The sequence below is a fragment of the Carettochelys insculpta genome, chromosome 25, assembly GCF_033958435.1.
Source record: "Carettochelys insculpta isolate YL-2023 chromosome 25, ASM3395843v1, whole genome shotgun sequence".
NCBI classification, from domain to species: Eukaryota; Metazoa; Chordata; order Testudines; family Carettochelyidae; genus Carettochelys; species Carettochelys insculpta.
In genome coordinates this window covers 17,268,308-17,285,386 of record NC_134161.1, presented here as the reverse complement: position 1 = coordinate 17,285,386, position 17,079 = coordinate 17,268,308, and the positions used below count along the sequence as shown (strand labels likewise).

The 17,079-nt window shown below is 48.8% G+C and overlaps 1 protein-coding gene across 2 annotated transcripts in view; it reads left to right on the top strand.

Moving 5' to 3' along the window:
• The first annotated feature begins 7,356 nt into the window (after nt 1–7,356).
• Nucleotides 7,357–17,079, top strand: part of LOC142001579 (sperm surface protein Sp17-like) — a 37,463-nt gene continuing 27,740 nt past the window's right edge. Inside the window, exons 1-4 of one of the 2 annotated variants that reach the window (XM_074976968.1) lie at nt 7,357–7,750; nt 10,959–11,029; nt 11,898–11,954; nt 13,055–13,297. In XM_074976968.1, coding sequence (XP_074833069.1) covers nt 7,597–7,750; nt 10,959–11,029; nt 11,898–11,954; nt 13,055–13,216 — 444 coding nt within the window. In that variant the 5' untranslated portion in view covers nt 7,357–7,596 and the 3' untranslated portion in view covers nt 13,217–13,297. Of the gene's footprint in view, nt 7,751–10,958; nt 11,030–11,897; nt 11,955–13,054; nt 13,298–17,079 lie in introns of those variants that run through there. The other variant, XM_074976967.1, reaches the window with a different exon arrangement.

The following is a 17,079-nucleotide window of genomic DNA, read 5'->3' as shown; positions in this document are numbered from 1 at the left end:
CGCCCCAAACTTCGAAATGGCCATGCAAATGGCCATTTCGAAGTTTACTAATGAAGCGCTGAAATGCATATTCAGCGCTTCATTAGCATGCGGGCGGCAGCCGCGCTTCGAAATTGACGCTCCTTGCCGCCGCGCGGCGCGTCCAGACGGGGCTCCTTTTCGAAAGGACGCCGCCTACTTCGAAGTCCCCTTATTCCCATGAGCTCACCATGAGGGGAATAAGGGGACTTCGAAGTAGGCGGCGTCCTTTCGAAAAGGAGCCCCGTCTGGACGCGCCGCGCGGCGGCAAGGAGCGTCAATTTCGAAGCGCGGCTGCCGCCCGCATGCTAATGAAGCGCTGAATATGCATTTCAGCGCTTCATTAGTAAACTTCGAAATGGCCATTTGCATGGCCATTTCGAAGTTTGGGGCGCGTGTAGACATAGCCTTTGAGTAAAGCAAACAAACCAACAAACATATAAACTGCTAGTAAATACATACTGGATTTTTTTTTCAATTCCGTGGAATAGACAGATCTTTCTCCACAAGCGTCTGATCCAACGTTCTAATAAATCCCAAGACCATCCCACTGCTGTAAATAGGATGATAATGGGACTCTAATCCATAATTGAGACCAAACTGTGATCCTAGTTACGCACTTCATTACCAGGGCCCTATTTATGCAATTCCCCCATTGAATTTGCCTCAGAATTTTCACTCTGCCCGCCTGTCACGGCATCTGCCACTTCTAGATTCGGAACTTCCATATACAAAGAACATGTGTTCTGTCTCTCCTGCTTGTGGAGACAGCCCTGAAAACATGAACTGGGTGTAACCAATGCCATCCTGAATTTTCCAGAATTTGCAGAAGCGTAACCTGCCCTGTGTGTCTCGCTGGAGTGTTAACTCTGGAATCCCGATGGGACTGTCTAAAACTTCAATATCTAAGAACATAAGAACGGCCATACTGGGTCAGACCAAAGGTCCCTCCAGCCCAGTATCCCGTCTGCTGACAGTGGCCAATACCAGGTGCCCCAGAGAAGGAGAACAGAAGACAATGATCAAGTGATTTATCTCCTGCCATCCATCTCCTGCCCTTGTACTGAAGGCCAGGGCACCATACTTTACCCCTGGCTAATAGCCATTTATGGACCTAACCTGCAAAAATTTATCGAGCTTTTTCTAAGCCCTAATAGAGTCCTGGCCTTCACAGCCTCCTCTGGCAAGGAGTTCCACAGGTTGACTGTGCGCTGTGTGAAGAAAAATTTCCTTTTATTAGTTTTGAACCTACTACCCATTGATTTCATTTGGTGTCCCCTAGTTCTTGTATTATGGGAAAAGGTAAATAATTTTTCTATATTCACTTTCTCCACACCATTCATGATTTTATATAACTCTGTCATATCGCCCCTCAATCACCTCTTTTCCAGACTGAAAAGTCCCAGTCTCTCTAGCCTCTCCCCATATGGGACCCATTCCAAACCCCTAATCATCTTAGTCACCCTTTTCTGAACCTTTTCTAATGCCAATATATCTTTTTTGAGGTGAGGAGACCACATCTGCACACAGTACTCAAGATGTGGGCGTACCATAGTTTTATATAGGGGAAGTATGATATCTTTTGTCTTATTATCTATCCCTTTTTTAATAATTCCTAACATCCTATTTGCTTTACTAACTGCCGCTGCACACTGCGTGGATGTCTTCAGAGAACTATCCACTATAACTCCAAGATCCCTTTCCTGATCTGTCGTATCTAGATTTGACCCCATCATGTTGTACGTGTAATTTGGGTTATTTTTTCCAATGTGCATTACCTTACACTTACCCACATTAAATTCCATTTGCCATTTTGCTGCCCAATCACTCAGTTTGCTGAGATCTTTTTGTAGTTCTTCACAATCCCTTTTGGTTTTGACTGTCCTGAACAACTTGGTGTCATCCGCAAACTTTGCCACCTCACTGCTTACCTCATTTTCTAGATCATTGATGAACAAGTTGAACAGGATCGGTCCCAGGACTGACCCCTGGGGAACACCACTAGTTACCCCCCTCCATTGTGAAAATTTACCGTTTATTCCAACCCTTTGTTTTCTGTCTTTTAACCAATTCCTGATCCATGAAAGGATCTTTCCTCCTATCCAATGACCGCCTAATTTACATAAAAGCCTTTGGTGTGGGACCATGTCAAAGGCTTTCTGGAAATCTAGGTATATTATGTCCACTGGGTGCCCCTTGTCCGCATGTTTATTAACCCCTTCAAAGAATTCTAATAGATTAGTTAGACACGACTTCCCTCTGCAGAAACCATGCTGACTTTTGCCCAACAATTCGTGCTCTTCTACGTGCCTTGCAATTTTATTCTTTACTATTGTTTCTACTAATTTGCCTGGTACTGATGTTAGACTTATCGGTCTATAATTGCTAGGGTCTCCTCTAGAGCCTTTTTAAAATATTGGTGTTATATTGGCCGTCTTCCAGTCATTGGGTACCGAAGCGGATTTAAAGGATAGGTTACAAACCACTGTTAATAACTCCGCAATTTCACATTTGAGTTCTTTCAGAACCCTTGGGTGAATACCGTCTGGTCCTGGAGACTTGTTACTATTCAGCTTATCAATTAACTCCAAAACCTCCTCTAATGTCACTTCAATCTGGGAGAGTTCCTCATATTTGTCACCTAAAAAGGCTGGCTCAGATTTAGGAACCTCTGTAACATCCTCAGCCATGAAGACTGAAGCAAAGAAATCATTTAATCGCTCCACAATGGCACTGTCTTCCTTGATCGCTCCTTTTATATCTTTATCATCCAAGGGCCCCACTGCTTTTTTAGCGGGCTTCCTGCTTCTAATGTATTTAAAAAACATTTTACTATCAGTTTTTGAATTTTTGGCTAGCTGTTCCTCAAAATCTTTTTTGGCTTTTCTTACTACATTATGACACTTAATTTGGGAGTGTTTGTGTTCCTTTCTATTTTCCTCACTAGGATTTGACTTCCGCTTTTTAAAAGCTGCCCTTTTCTCTCTCACTGCCTTTTTAACATAGCTGTTAAGCCATGGTGGTTCTTTGTTAGGTCTCTTACTGTGTTTTTTTATTTGGGGTATACATTTAAGTTGGGCCTCTAGTATGGTGTCTTTAAACAGTTTCCATGCAGCTTCCAGGGATTTTAGTTTAGTTACTCTACCTTTTAGTTTCTGTTTAACTAGCTTCCTCATTTTAGTATAATTCCCCTTTTTGAAATTAAATGCCGGAGTGTTTGACCGCTGCGGTGTTCTTCCCAACACAGGAATATTAAAAGTTATTACATTGTGGTCACTATTTCCAAGCGGTCCAGTAACAATTACCTCTTGGACCAGATCCTGTGTTCCAGTCAGGACTAGATCGAGAATTGACTCTCCCCTTGTGGGTTCCTGTACTAGCTGCTCCAAGAAGCAGTCATTTAAGGCATCAAGAAATTTAATCTCTGAATCCCGTCCTGAGGTGATATGTACCCAATCAATATGGGGATAATTGAAATCTCCTATTACTGTGTTTTTTATTTTGATAGCCTCTCTAATCTCCCTTAACATTTCAGCATCACTATCACTGTCCTGGTTAGGTGGTCGGTAATATATTCCTAATGCCATATTCATATTAGAGGAATGAATTGTTATCCATAATGATTCTACAGAACATTTTGATTCCTTTAGGATTTTTGTTTCATTTGATTCTATATTATCCTTCACATATAGTACCACTCCGCCACCCGCACGACCTGTTCTGTCTTTCCGATATAATTTATATCCCGGTATGATAGTGTCCCACTGATTGTCCTCATTCCACCATGTTTCTGTGATGCCTATTATGTCAACTTCCTCCTTTGATATGAGGTACTCCAGTTCACCCATCTTATTAGACAGACTCCTAGCATTTGTGTAAAAGCACTTTAAAAAACTACCACTATTTATATGTCCGCCTTTCACAGACACATTGGATTTTTTTATATGCGATTGTTTCACATCTGATCTTGCCCATATATTATTTCCCACATTCCCTATCTGACTAACTTCTAGGGAATCCCTATCTATGGAGCCTCGTGTAAGAGAAGTCTCCGTCCGATCCAGGTGCTCCCCCGCACCAATCGGCTTTCCCCCACCTCTTAGTTTAAAAACTGCTCTACGACCTTTTTAATGTTTAATGCCAGCAGTCTGGATCCACCTTGATTTAGGTGGAGCCCATCATTCCTGTATAGGCTCCTCCTACCCCAAAAGTGTCCCCAGTTCCTAATAAATCTAAACCCCTCTTCCCTACACCATCGTCTCATCCACGCATTGAGACTCTGAAGTTCTGCCTGTCTATCTGGCCCTGCGCGTGGAACTGGAAGCATTTCAGAGAATGCCACCATAGATGTTCTGGATTTCAGTCTCCTTCCTAGTAACCTAAATTTGGCCTCCAGAACATCTCTTCTACCCTTCCCTATGTCATTGGTACCGACATGGACCACGACCACTGGCTCCTCCCCAGCACGGTACTTACCTCCCAGTCGACCTCCTTAGCTGCCCAGGGGCCCAAAGCCCCAGCTGCTCTCATGTCCACATGCCTCCCCCTTAGTTCCATGACATGGTTACTAGACAGCACAAGAATCCATACACACTGCCAACTGAAAATGCACAGACAGCATCACACAATTGGGATTTAGTAGCATGGGGGAGATTGCTTTAATGGGATTAATCACTTTCATATTTAATTGAATTACAACCCTGCATTTTCCATTTAAATTAAGTTACCAGAATTTCCAGTTTGCTGGGCCAAAGCCGTGCACAATTCCAAGCACCAGAAGTAAACAGACTCTGAAAAGAAGACAAAAGCATGTCTGGCAGAAAGAGTTACTGAAAGAGCAACGTGTTAGGGGACAGTTGGGTGAAGGGAAAAGGGGAAGAAGGGGGCAAGCCACAAGAACAGACGGTAGCTTTAACAGTCTTAGAGGAGTAGCCATGTTAGCCTGCACCTTCGGAAACAAAAGAAGCAGGCCCCTAGCACCAAACGCCTAACCATTTTATGTATTAGGTAATGAGCTTTCATAGGTAAGCCCCACTTCACCAGATTTTGGAGCAAAAATGAGAATGCAGGGTGTGTGTATCCATATATATACCAGTGAGGGGGGCGAGGGAGCACAAGGGGGGAATCTATCTAGCTATGCATATAAAAGTGGAGCTTTCCCATGAAAGCTCATTACCTAATACATAAAATTGTTAGTCTTCAAGATGCTACAGGCCTGCTTGTCTTTGTGTGTGCCATTTAATTAGAGAAGCAGAGCCAAGCCAAACCAAACTGGAAATGGGGCTGAAGAAAGGGGCAGTCTGCAGATCTGACCTCTCGGTGGTATCGTACACCCACTCTTTCCCTTTTGGACTGAAAGGTAAATCCCCACCCAAAGGGGTCGGTGATATTTTATTGCCAAGGCAGAAGCCTAAGCAATTTGCCTCCCCTAGGTGTTCTCTGGGAGCAGGAAGGTCTGGACAGAGCAGGAAAGTTCCTGCTCCCAGGCCCCTCTGATTTGTCACTGGAAGACCAGCTTTGCTTCTCTGGTTCTCTCATATTCCCCATTCACCCCCCACCTTCTGCAGAAGCCACCCTGAGCATGAGCAGCAGCCAAAGAGCAGCAATTTCCGCTGGAGATAACGGGAAAGCTGTTAGGAAGTCAAATCACATGGCCAGGTTAGTGTGCTAGAGAGAGATTTAAATTAGAGAGACAAGCTTCCTCCTTATGTCACTGAGCAAACAGGAGACCAATGGGGATTGTAGGATTGCAGGGAGTGGGGGGGATCGGACACCGGTGGCAGTGCTGCCATTGTCCCTGCCAACAGTGGACATGGCGTGGTGATGGCAACAGTGGGAAATTGGAGTGGGGGCAGAGTTTCTAGCCCAGACAGCCCACTCTTACTCAGCCCCCAGAACAAGGGGACAGTGACAGCTGCCACCAGGCTGAGGACCAAAGCAAACAGGTTTGGACAGAGGGCATACAGGTAACATTTTCCTGTGTCTCAACGTCAGGGACTTGGGACAAAGCAGCAGCGGAGCCTTGTTCCTGCCACTAATGAGCTTGATCAGCCACCAGCCACACTGAACCTCCTCCACGTGGGCTTTCCCCAGCTACAGCCCTGAACTCGGGGCCTTCCTGTGGCCCTTAGTCCTCTCAGTATAGCCAGGCTCAGCCTAGCATCAGTCTTCCAGGCAACTAGCCCCTCCAAGAACCCAGGCCAGACATTTTGTAGTTCTGAGGACAACACTGGGCCCACAGAGCCGAGCAAACTGTGAGCAGCCTGTAGAGTGCTCGGCTGGACACTGGACATGGGACAGTTAGACTCCTGCCTCCCATCATCTTTGGGTGGTGGCACTAAGGCAGGCCCCACTGATGGGAGGGAGCAGAGCCTGAGGCATGGGCGCAATGCAGCAGGCTTGCCATCAGACCGCTCCCACGTGGGAGGCGAGCCAGGCCCCCCACACAGCTGAGACCGGGCCTGGGTACCACGCTGCAGGCTGGCCACGGATGGGAGGCGAGCCAGGGCCCCCACACAGCTGAGACCGGGCCTGGGTACCACGCTGCAGGCTGGCCACGGATGGGAGGCGAGCCAGGGCCCCCACACAGCTGAGACCGGGCCTGGGTACCACGCTGCAGGCTGGCCACGGATGGGAGGCGAGCCAGGGCCCTCACACAGCTGAGACCGGGCCTGGGTAACACGCTGCAGGCTGGCCACGGATGGGAGGCGAGCCAGGCCCCCCACACAGCTGAGACCGGGCCTGGGTACCACGCTGCAGGCTGGCCACGGATGGGAGGCGAGCCAGGCCCCCCACACAGCTGAGACCGGGTCTGGGTACCACGCTGCAGGCTGGCCACGGATGGGAGGCGAGCCAGGGCCCCCACACAGCTGAGACCGGGCCTGGGTACCACGCTGCAGGCTGGCCACGGATGGGAGGCGAGCCAGGCCCCCCACACAGCTGAGACCGGGCCTGGGTACCACGCTGCAGGCTGGCCACGGATGGGAGGCGAGCCAGGGCCCCCACACAGCTGAGACCGGGCCTGGGTACCACGCTGCAGGCTGGCCACGGATGGGAGGCGAGCCAGGCCCCCCACACAGCTGAGACCGGGCCTGGGTACCACGCTGCAGGCTGGCCACGGATGGGAGGCGAGCCAGGGCCCCCACATAGCAGGGAGCTGAGCCTGGGGTGCACTGGTCATGGCCTGGGCAGGGGCAAGCTGGGCCTGCGGGCGTGGCCTGCAGGCAGAGGGGCGGGGCCAGCACATCGGTTCGCGTTTGTCCCTTCCGCCAGCCCAAGCTGGGGGGGGGGGCTTGTTGCCAGGCAACAGAAGCGTCCGAGAGCGGCCGAGCGGTGGGAGCCCGTCTGAGCCAGGGAAGGGGACACCCCGGGACCGGGACCCCTCCGCGAGCCGGGGGCAGGGCCAGCCACCCGGGCTGGGCTGTGCGAGCCGGGGGTGCCGCGGGGGCCTGGCTGCTTCCCCGCCGGCCGGGCCGCAGCCGCAGCTCTCCAGTGTGAGCCGGCAAGGGGCTAAGGGGGTGCAGCGAGCGGCGCCCCGCCCCGCCCCGCCCCGGCTCTGCAGGCGGGTGTCCCCGCGCCATGTCTGTCCCCTTCTCCAACACCCCCCTGCGCGTTCCCCGGGGCTTTGCCAGCCTGCTGGAAGGCCTGGCCCGAGCCGTGCTGCGCGCGCAGCCCGAGCACATCGCGGCCTTCGCAGCCGCGCACTTCGAGGAGCTGCTGCAGCAACGAGCGCGTGAGTGAGAGCGGGGCCCGAGCCGCGAGGGCAGCCGCCGCCCCCGGCGTCACGCGGGAGGGAGCCGCTGCCCGGGTCGGGCCCTTCGGCCTGTCGGGGGCTTGGTGCACAGGCCCGAGTCAGGGCTCTGAATTCCGCTCCCCGCGTGTGACCGGAGACACGGGGTTCAGCCCCCGTTTTCCCCGCTCCCCCCTGGAGAGTTAAACTTTACTTCCCGCCGGCCGGCCGGCCGCGCACCCCGGTGCACCTGACGGGCTCCCGTGCGGGGCATCCCGGCCTGCTCCCCACGGGCCTGCCTGTCAAACCGGTCTGGAGACAGCTCGTCTCCCCCGAGTGGCTGTTAGGGAGCCTGACATTAGTTACGGCACACGAGTGAGTGATTGCGTCCTGGGTTTCACAGCCCCGCTCTCCACGTGTCCATTTTCTCTACTGCAGTTTCTTCCATTTAAAACATGTTTTTCCTCCCTCCTACATAATTTCTCTCCCCCGTTTTCCACCCTGCCTTTCTAAGTCATGAGCTGATAACTAATGTTCTCAGTCGCCCCTTAGAAAAGGGGAGGCTGGAAGAAGTGGTCTCATTTTCTTAACGTGTTTGTTTCTGGGATGAAGAGGGTGGCTCAAAACTATTCAGTCTCACTATGGTTTCCACTTAGTATATTTTTAATGTAGAACAAATTATGTAAGTTATAAGTAAATGACTTATGGGGGTTATTGTGCACAAAAAAACTTGCCAGCAGGCAATATCCATGGAGAAAGAGAGTGCATCCCTCAGTGTCCAGTCATCATGGTTGGGAGGTGAGATCCATACCTCAGGGCTGTAAGGCAAACCCCTTTAACTTGGGGTGAGGGTCCCCCACTGGCCCCAAGATTAATTGGCTTGTTGCTCTAGGAATAGCTATGTCTACATGTGCTGGTCCCCCTTGGACATGCAGCAGTCCATTTTGTTTGGTCACCACCCATTTCCTCATGGGAGGAAACTGGGTTGTGACAGGCACTAGTGAATTCAAATTGTTTCGTGCTGTGCCAGCAGAGGCCTCTCTTGGTACAGCCCTGCCAGCCCACTGACTCTCCTGTGCTAAGTTCCCTTGCTGTGCAGCTACCTGCAACTCAGTCGTGTGCCTCATTTCCAAGCTCTCCCCCACTCGCAGAGCCCCTTGGCCTCACCCCATCCCCACAGGAGTTTTGGTATGTGCACCAATATGAAGGTGACGTTTTGCATATTGTCTCCATATTGGTGCACATTGCCAGCGCCCAGTGGTTTCCCCCCCCCCGTGACATGGGAGCCAATTAACGTGCAGGCGAGCCGGGGCCAGAACCCAGGGTCTTTGAGGAAGGGGGAATCTCACTACCCACTGGCAGGAGTAACGCAGTCACCAAAGGGCAATGGAACTCCACCTAAGGTTCGCCCATTCCCTAGCAGGCAGGCACCCAGTCAGAGAGAAGACGACAACACTGGTTTAAAGTGTAACAAGAAACTTATTCACACTAACAGGCAAAAACACAACAGCAACACAAACACATAAACCAGTTCAACTACTCTATTTTCAACTATATTCTAACTTACAACAATGGATGTGTGATCCTTCCTGGGAACCTGTGGGTAGTATGTTTATTTCTCCGCAAAAGAAAACAGATTCATTAAAAAGAGAGAAATGGAAGGAGGGAAGGGAGACCTGGGGCGGGGTGCTACTCCTGGCCCAAATGGGTAGTGGCAGAGACTACCGGGTCCTTTTGCCCTTAGATAACCTCCAAACCCCACCCAGTCCTAATACGGTGTTTATGGCCCGGCTATACCATAGGCCTAATCAAATTACGTGTCCTGTGAGATGGTGTCCAATCTGGTGTTGTCAGGAAGTACCCCAGCACCAGTGCTGCTTGTGTGCGTTGGCATGGCAGGTGGAGTAGCGATGATGTTGGTGGGTCCTAGGTTTCCCTCACCAGGCACGCAGTACCCGTAGCCAGAGCCACGGGCCAGTTCGCCACCTGGTGGGTATGCCGCAGGACCCACTTGCCGCTCCTAGATGCAAACGCGGTGCTGGGGTGGGTAGAGGTGCTTGTTTGGCAGCACCGTTTCACTGCTCCTTGCTTCCCCTTATAGGGAGCCAAAGCAGCAGTGATAAGCTCTTTTAGCTGTGCTGCTTAGCAGTAGATAGCTCGGTGATTTTAGCAGCTCAGAACAACACCCCCTCTGAAGAGTGAGCATAGCAGCAACGCTTCAGCCCTAAAGCCACAGTGATTATACAGCTCTTCGGCAAGGCCACCCATGCCTGCCACAGTGATTTTTCAGCTCTAAGGCAGTCCCCCCCCCAGAAAAAAAAGGTTGCCACAGTGATTTTTCAGCTCTGAGGCAGAGCCCCCCCCAGAGGAAGGGTTGCCACAGTGATTTAGCTCTAACAGAGCCACCTAGACGGTTGCTCTCACAGTGATTTTCTCTGCACCTCTGATCAGAATGCTGTAAAAGTCTTGCTTGTAGTTTTCTCAGAGTAAGTGTCCAGTCCAGGAAGGTGAGGCAGAATGACCCCAAATGGGCTGAGAGCCCTGGATTTATAGGGAGTTTACATGATTATTCATAAGGTAATTTCCATATTCATGATGTGTGTTCTAGTTCTCAATCAGGTCCTCTCTCTCGGCGGAAGGTTCTGGAAGCTGGCAGAAGCCTGCTCCCTTTGACCAATCAGAGGGCTCTGTTTGAATCCTAGCTTCATGGATTCAAGTTACCAGGAGAGCTAACTGCCCCAAAATGGCCGTAGGTGGGGCCACAAAATGGTGGCCTATAAGCTTTTAGTTTGTCCATGTCCCTGTATAGATTTTACCTCAGCCAGAGGCTTGTATGTCCTAGAGATAAAAATCCCCGACACACATAGCAAAATTTATTTAGCTCAGGGGTGGGAAAATGAGGCTCTGTCCCTAGATGTTAGATACTCCAGTGGGATTTTGCTCCCTTTTGTCATGGGACTGTTCCTAGAACCATGGCTGCCTGGCATTCCTTAACTGGCAGGGCCTTTACTCTCGCCTGCTGGCTGTGCAGAAAATAGCATTTCTTTTTCTCACATCCCAGGCTGCTTCTGTTCTGAATCTATCATCTTTGTTTCCCTGACATCCTGCTGCCACCCCACTGAGTGATTGTAATTTGACTGGGGAACTTCCTGTCTTAATTACTAGCTTGACATTTGTATGATAAAACAAGAATATTTATATTTATTTTCAGAATCCAGGTTTGACCCAGCAGAATGGGGGGCTAAACTAGACGACAGATTCTACAACAACAAAGCTTTTGAGGTAGGCTGGGATTGCTGCTCTTCCCGCAGTTTACAGGAATAAAAAGCAAAATCTCACCAAATCCGTTGGAACCTCAGTTAGAAGGTTGCTGTTGAGATAATTCTTTTGCTCTGAAGAGTGTGGTAGGATAACATACTACTGTACAATAGCAAGGCAAATGATCTTGGTCAGAAATAATGCCAAGGTCCTTAACCTGGCTCGCCACCTCTACATTTGTCCTCTGAGTAAGCATGGGTACAAAGTAGGAAAGATACCCCCCTGCTGATGACCTGCGTCCTATAACATGACTTCTGTCTTTTCGTGGCTCTAAGCAAGGCAGTTCTTATGCAACATATATTACCCTAGCTCCCATCCAGGGCAGAGACTGAGCTAAGTGGGATGCATGATACCTGTAAGATTCTGCTGTAGTGTACATAGTGGTAGTACCCTACCCTGTGTTTGGAAATGAACTTGCCAGGGGACCTAATGTGTCTGTTGACTAGGGGAGCTAGGAATCAAGGTTTTAGTTTGTTTTCCAGCCACGTTCTTCTGCAGCACTGCTAACTTAAAATGTGTGATAGGGGTCCTGTCTTATCTGTGTTGTGGGGTATTTTGCCCATTCTTGGGTGCTCTTAAAACTGTTACCAATAATGGTAACCAGATGCCAGGTGAAATCCAGACTTCGCAAATCCTCCTTGATGGAAGTTGAATTAGTGCTTAAACTGAGCAATGGGACCAGGGAACTACAGACTCACACAGATGGGGAGAAGCTGAACTTCCATTTGAGAGGCTTGTTCTGGAGCAGCCTGTAAGGAGACTCGGACTGGAGCTCTCTCTTATTGTCAAGTAAGGGTTGGTTAAACTTTTATTTTTCCCATTTCTCTTACAGGAGGCTGTGTCTTTGCAAGAAGAGGTTAAGGAGTCAAAGACAGATCCCATGGAGTTGGTAAGTAACCTGTCACGGTGTGTGCAGATGATTCTGCTGGCGCTGCATCTTGCATGCAAGTCCAGATGGCCAGGCAGGAGTGGGAAGTGTTACATCAGTTCCGGGGCATCTCTTTCTACATGATTTGAAGAGAGGAATTTTGTTCCAGCTGGCTTAGGATGCTCCCCTCTCATGTAATTTCCCAGAGTCACACTTCGGCCAAAAGAAGCCTTGAGTCTCATTCAGCTATGAGGGAACTTTTCAGTAGAGTGTCACCTGGGGTGTGTTCCATTGGCATTTATGTGCAGAGGATTTGACTTTAGGGTGGAGATCTGTGCCCATCCTTTCCCACTCTGAATTTTAATTTCTAGATCACTGAGCTAATGAAATAATTTTCCCCAGCTAATTGATGAACGTAATGGTGTAACTGCAACTTGGTGTTGTATTTGACTCCCTTTCCCAGCTGGGGCACCCTGTTGGGTGCTGGGGAGTCTGATTTGTGTTTCCCGCTGAAAATTGGTCTATCTTTTGCTGTCCCTCTGCCCAATAACTCAGTCTTTTTCATGCTTGATAATGTGTTTACAATGCTCAGCATTTTTAGAAATCAACATTTGCCAACACTCCCTGGGAATCTAAGAGGCCATCATTTGCCCCCATACTTAGTAGGAAAAAACTATGGTGTCACATACCACCAAGGAGTAACTTTGGCAAATGCTGCTAGATTAATGGCATCATTAGTCTCTCACGGCAGAGCGCTCTGGAATGAGCGGTTGGTATTTAAATAAGAACCAAATCATAATGTTCTTACTCAGACAACATTACCAGCTAGTCGGAGAAAGTTCTGCCTGAGTAAGGACCTCAAGATTTGGCACTAAAAACAACCCCAGTGATGATTAGATCTGTTGCAAAAAGATTTTAAAGATGACAACACATCTTCTTTCCCACAGAACCTTTGGCTCACACACAGCTTCCAAAATGCCTTTGGGAAGCAGCAGTTTTCAGGGGCTGCACACTATGCAGGTGTACTATATCTTAGGCATTAATTTTTACTACAAACAAATAATCAGTCTGTCCGCTGATTAAGAAGCCATCTCCTCTGTGATTTTATTTCTTTAATGAAGGAGCTTGACAAAGGTGGAGTCTACAAAACAAGCACTCATGAAATAGAAGATAAAGCTGCCACAAAAATCCAGGCCACCTACAGGGGATACAGGGTAAGAGAGACCATGAGAAGAATGAAGGAACTAGCTCAGGATGCAATGAGCCCCAGGGAAGAAATCTAGTGCTATTAGACCTGCCAGCATCCTGACTGCCAGGCTAGATGCAGGTGAATGGCATTTTTGTCAACAATGACAGTAGATTTATTTTTGTTTAATAAACATCATATTTTCAAAATTCACCTGGACCCCATGTGATTTTTTTATCTTTTTGAGCCTGTGTGCAGACCTGCTGGCTCGGTCTGTCATTGGCATAGACTCATTTGGATGGGTAAAAACACTGAGCTTCTCTTGTAAGTTTGTTGTGATCTGGTAAGCCACAGAAAACCTTTTTGTTTGCTTGTTTGTTTTAGTTTTGCAAATATTAGTTTTAAAAGCAAAAAGCCCATTGCTTGAAGCATGCCAGTTACTGGCTGCATGGTAGGATTACTGTTTCCAAACTGTCCCCCAAAGAGAACAGAATAGGCAAGGGACTATAGGAGCAAACACCAAAGATGTGTGCTGCATCCCCTGTCACTTCTGCTGTGCTCCACCTTCTCCAGGTTTGCTCTTGCCCTCCGTCCTCAGGTCTAGAGCAAGGGGATTAGCCGTGGGGTCTCCTGCCTCACAAGACTGGGCTGAACTGGACAATGGAATCGTTCTTTCTCTGATCCAATGACTAAGTGTTTATCCACAGCAGAACAGTCATTGAGCCAAAGAGACTTAGTGGGAATGACTAATGCAGTGATCTGGGCATCTGCTCGGGAGGAAGGAGAGCCCAGGTCCAGTCCTCCAGTAGGTGGCCCGTGAGCACATCTGCTGGACTGGGTCTCACACGTGACTTAGGCAGCTGGATGCCTATCTTGTTGTGCTCTGTAAATTGTGCTGGGGCATAGGCATGAGGTAGGCATCTGCATGCCTAGAAGGAGGCAGCAACTTTGACTGAAAAGTTAGGTGCTGAGTGAGTTTAGGCACCAACAATGTTCAGTGCTATGGGTTGCAGTGAAGCTAAACGTGGATTTAGATGCCTAAATCTGGGGTTTAGACACCTAAGTACCTTCATGGATCCCATCCCATGTGCCACAGCTTCCCTTTGTAATGGGGGAGGTGTGTTGGCAGTTACGGCATGTTTGTAAAGTGGCTTGAGAGTCCTGGCTGAAAAGATGCTATAAGAGTGCAATGTATTATTAGATTTACACCTGGGAAACAATGAAGAAAATCAAGGGGAAAAGACTATTAAATAGTTGTTAGAATGGGAAAGATTCAGGGCTGGTAATGCCATACACATGCCTGCTTCTCCATTTTTTAGCCATTGCTTTGTCACTTTATAGGCATGCAAAACGGGCGTGTTATCTAGTGGAGTGTTGGCATTTTGCCCCCAGTTCACAGGGCACCTGCTAAGCATGCGAGAGGAGGTGTTGGTGGGGTCAGGTCCAGGTTCTTTCTGGTCTAGCTCACTAGTCTAATCCAGGTCAGGTGGATCTAATATTTGTATCTCTCTGGTGCCCTTTGCCAATTGACTGGGTCAATTTCAGTCTAGTTCCTATTAGAAGTTTAACTGACATGCCAGAAAGTTCTCCCCTTGTCATGACTTTTTAGTTAGTTTCTTATGCACTAAACTTAGAGGTTTTTAAAAAGAGAACACTTCTGTGGGGCTAGAACCTGACAGAATTCAGCACTGTGGCTGTCACTTTTTCCTGAATCCATAGTTTAGAAATATTGTAACACAAAATGGAAAGTAGTGATTGAAGAACAAAGGCTCTGTGGCAGCCTCCCCCCTCGTGCAGTGGAGGATTATCTCATCAATTGGGATCAAGACACTTTTTAATGAAAATTTAATAAATTGGCACCAATAATTGGGTGTTATTTCCCAAGGTCTCTGCAGTTATTATAATCACTCACCTGAGATTTCGTACTCACTGCTCGACTTTTTTTTAAGGATAAGAATACTTATGCGATCGTCTTGAAAGTCCCTGCCGGAGCATCTAAAGGAGGAAGAAACGATATGTAAATGTGCACATCTCCAGATTATATTTAATGCTCTATTTTTAGTTTTCTTGCATCCCTAGAGGTTGTCAAAATTTAGTGCAGATCCTGCTTGAAGGAGGGAATGTGACATCTGCTATCATTACAGGCTCCATCAATAGGGGGAGGGAGGGAGGGAGAGGCACTGCATTGCTGCAGTTAACATATTTCACAATCTCAAAGTAACTTCTGTCCACATTGTGGGCAATCACCTCCCAGGTTGGAAAATCCACCTGGTTTGGAGGTGCTGGTGCCTGGGACTGCTTTGTTTCAGTGAAATGCCAAAGGGGCTTTTATCCATGGCAGTGAACGAAGCACTTTAGTGATGAACTTGAATTTTTCTAATGTACTAAACTAAATTCAATCTTAATTATTGTACAACTCAACATGGGTGCTGAAAAAAGTACCCCAAACACTGAGCTTTAAGCAGCAGTGCTGAGCCTTGAACAAAGCTATACTGAATTCCATGGGCTCACTGCTGCTTGTGGAATCAGCAGGCCTCATTCACTTTGCCTTGCTCCTGGGATAGTCATTCAATGGTGTAAGGTGTCCCCAACCCAGGACTCCTCACTCATGTGGACTGTGGAAAACCTCTCCATGGTACTTAAATGTTCTCCTTTCCCATAGGAGCTGGTACCTCACAAACTCCAATATATGGACCCTCCCACCCCTGTCTGAGACAAGGTAGTTCCCCATCTGTACAATGGGAAGAGTAGCACTAAGACCCAGAGAGCCCAAGGTCTGGATCCTCAGAGCGATGTGTGCTCTAAAGTTTCAATGGAATCCATAAGAATTAGCTTCCTAATTAACATAAAGCTCCAGCGGGAGGCTAGAGCTGCGAAGGGATTTAGGTGCCTAAGGCTATCCTCCACACTTGGAGAGTGAGCATGTACACGGGTACCTAAGCCCTGGGGCATGAAGGCTGTCTCACAGCCAAGCCCCGGGGGTGTTCAAGTGAAGCAGTGCCTGCTCTCCTTGTGTGGGTAAACAAAGTCAGGGGCTGCCTAGCTGATCTGGCCCAGCACAGAGCACCTCGGGGGGAGGCGGCGGCAGCAGTCCCTTATTACCTGTTGCCCAGTTTTTGAAATGCTCATAGGAGAAGCCTGTTTCATACCCCTTCCCTTAGGCGACTGCCCTAGCCACTGGGCTCTGGGCTATTCTGAGGGAGAGTGGGGGGTCTCTCAGTCTCTCCTGCTGAAGCTGTCTTGACACTGGGTCTCCACCATGCCAGGGAGTGCCCTGACAGTGCTCTCTCTGCACCAGGGAGAACATTGCTCACAGTAGACAATGTGTCAATCTACCAATGTAATATATGCCATCATGTGCCAGCCAGTGCCCCTCTGCCATGTACATCGGACAAACCGGACAGTCCCTACGGAAAAGAATAAATGCACACAAGTCGGGTATCAGAAATGGCAATGTACAAAAGCCTGTAGAGAGCACTTCAGTCTCCCAGGACACACAGTAACAGTAACAGATTTAAAAGTAGCTATCCTACAGCAAAACAATTTTAAAACCAGACTCCAAAGAGAAACTGCTGAGCTGCATTTCATCTGCAAATTCAAAACCCTCAGCTCAGGATTAAACAAAGACTGCGAATGGCTGGCTAAATACAAAAGCAGCTTCCCCTCCCTTGGTGTTCACACCTCCGGATCAACGGCTGGTAGCAGGCCTCACCCTCCCTGGCTGAGTTAACGTCGTTATCTCCAGCCTTGCTCTGGCCGGCCTGTTTACACCGGCCTCTGCAAATTTCCACTGCCAGCATCTGACGAAGTGAGTCTTTGCCCACGAAAGCTCACGCTCATCCATTTCTGTTAGTCTATAAGGTGCCACAGGACCTCTCGTTGCTATTGCAGATCCAGACTAGCACAGCCCCCCTCCTCTGGTACTTGAGTGTGTCAATAGGAGAGATTGAGGGAGTCCTC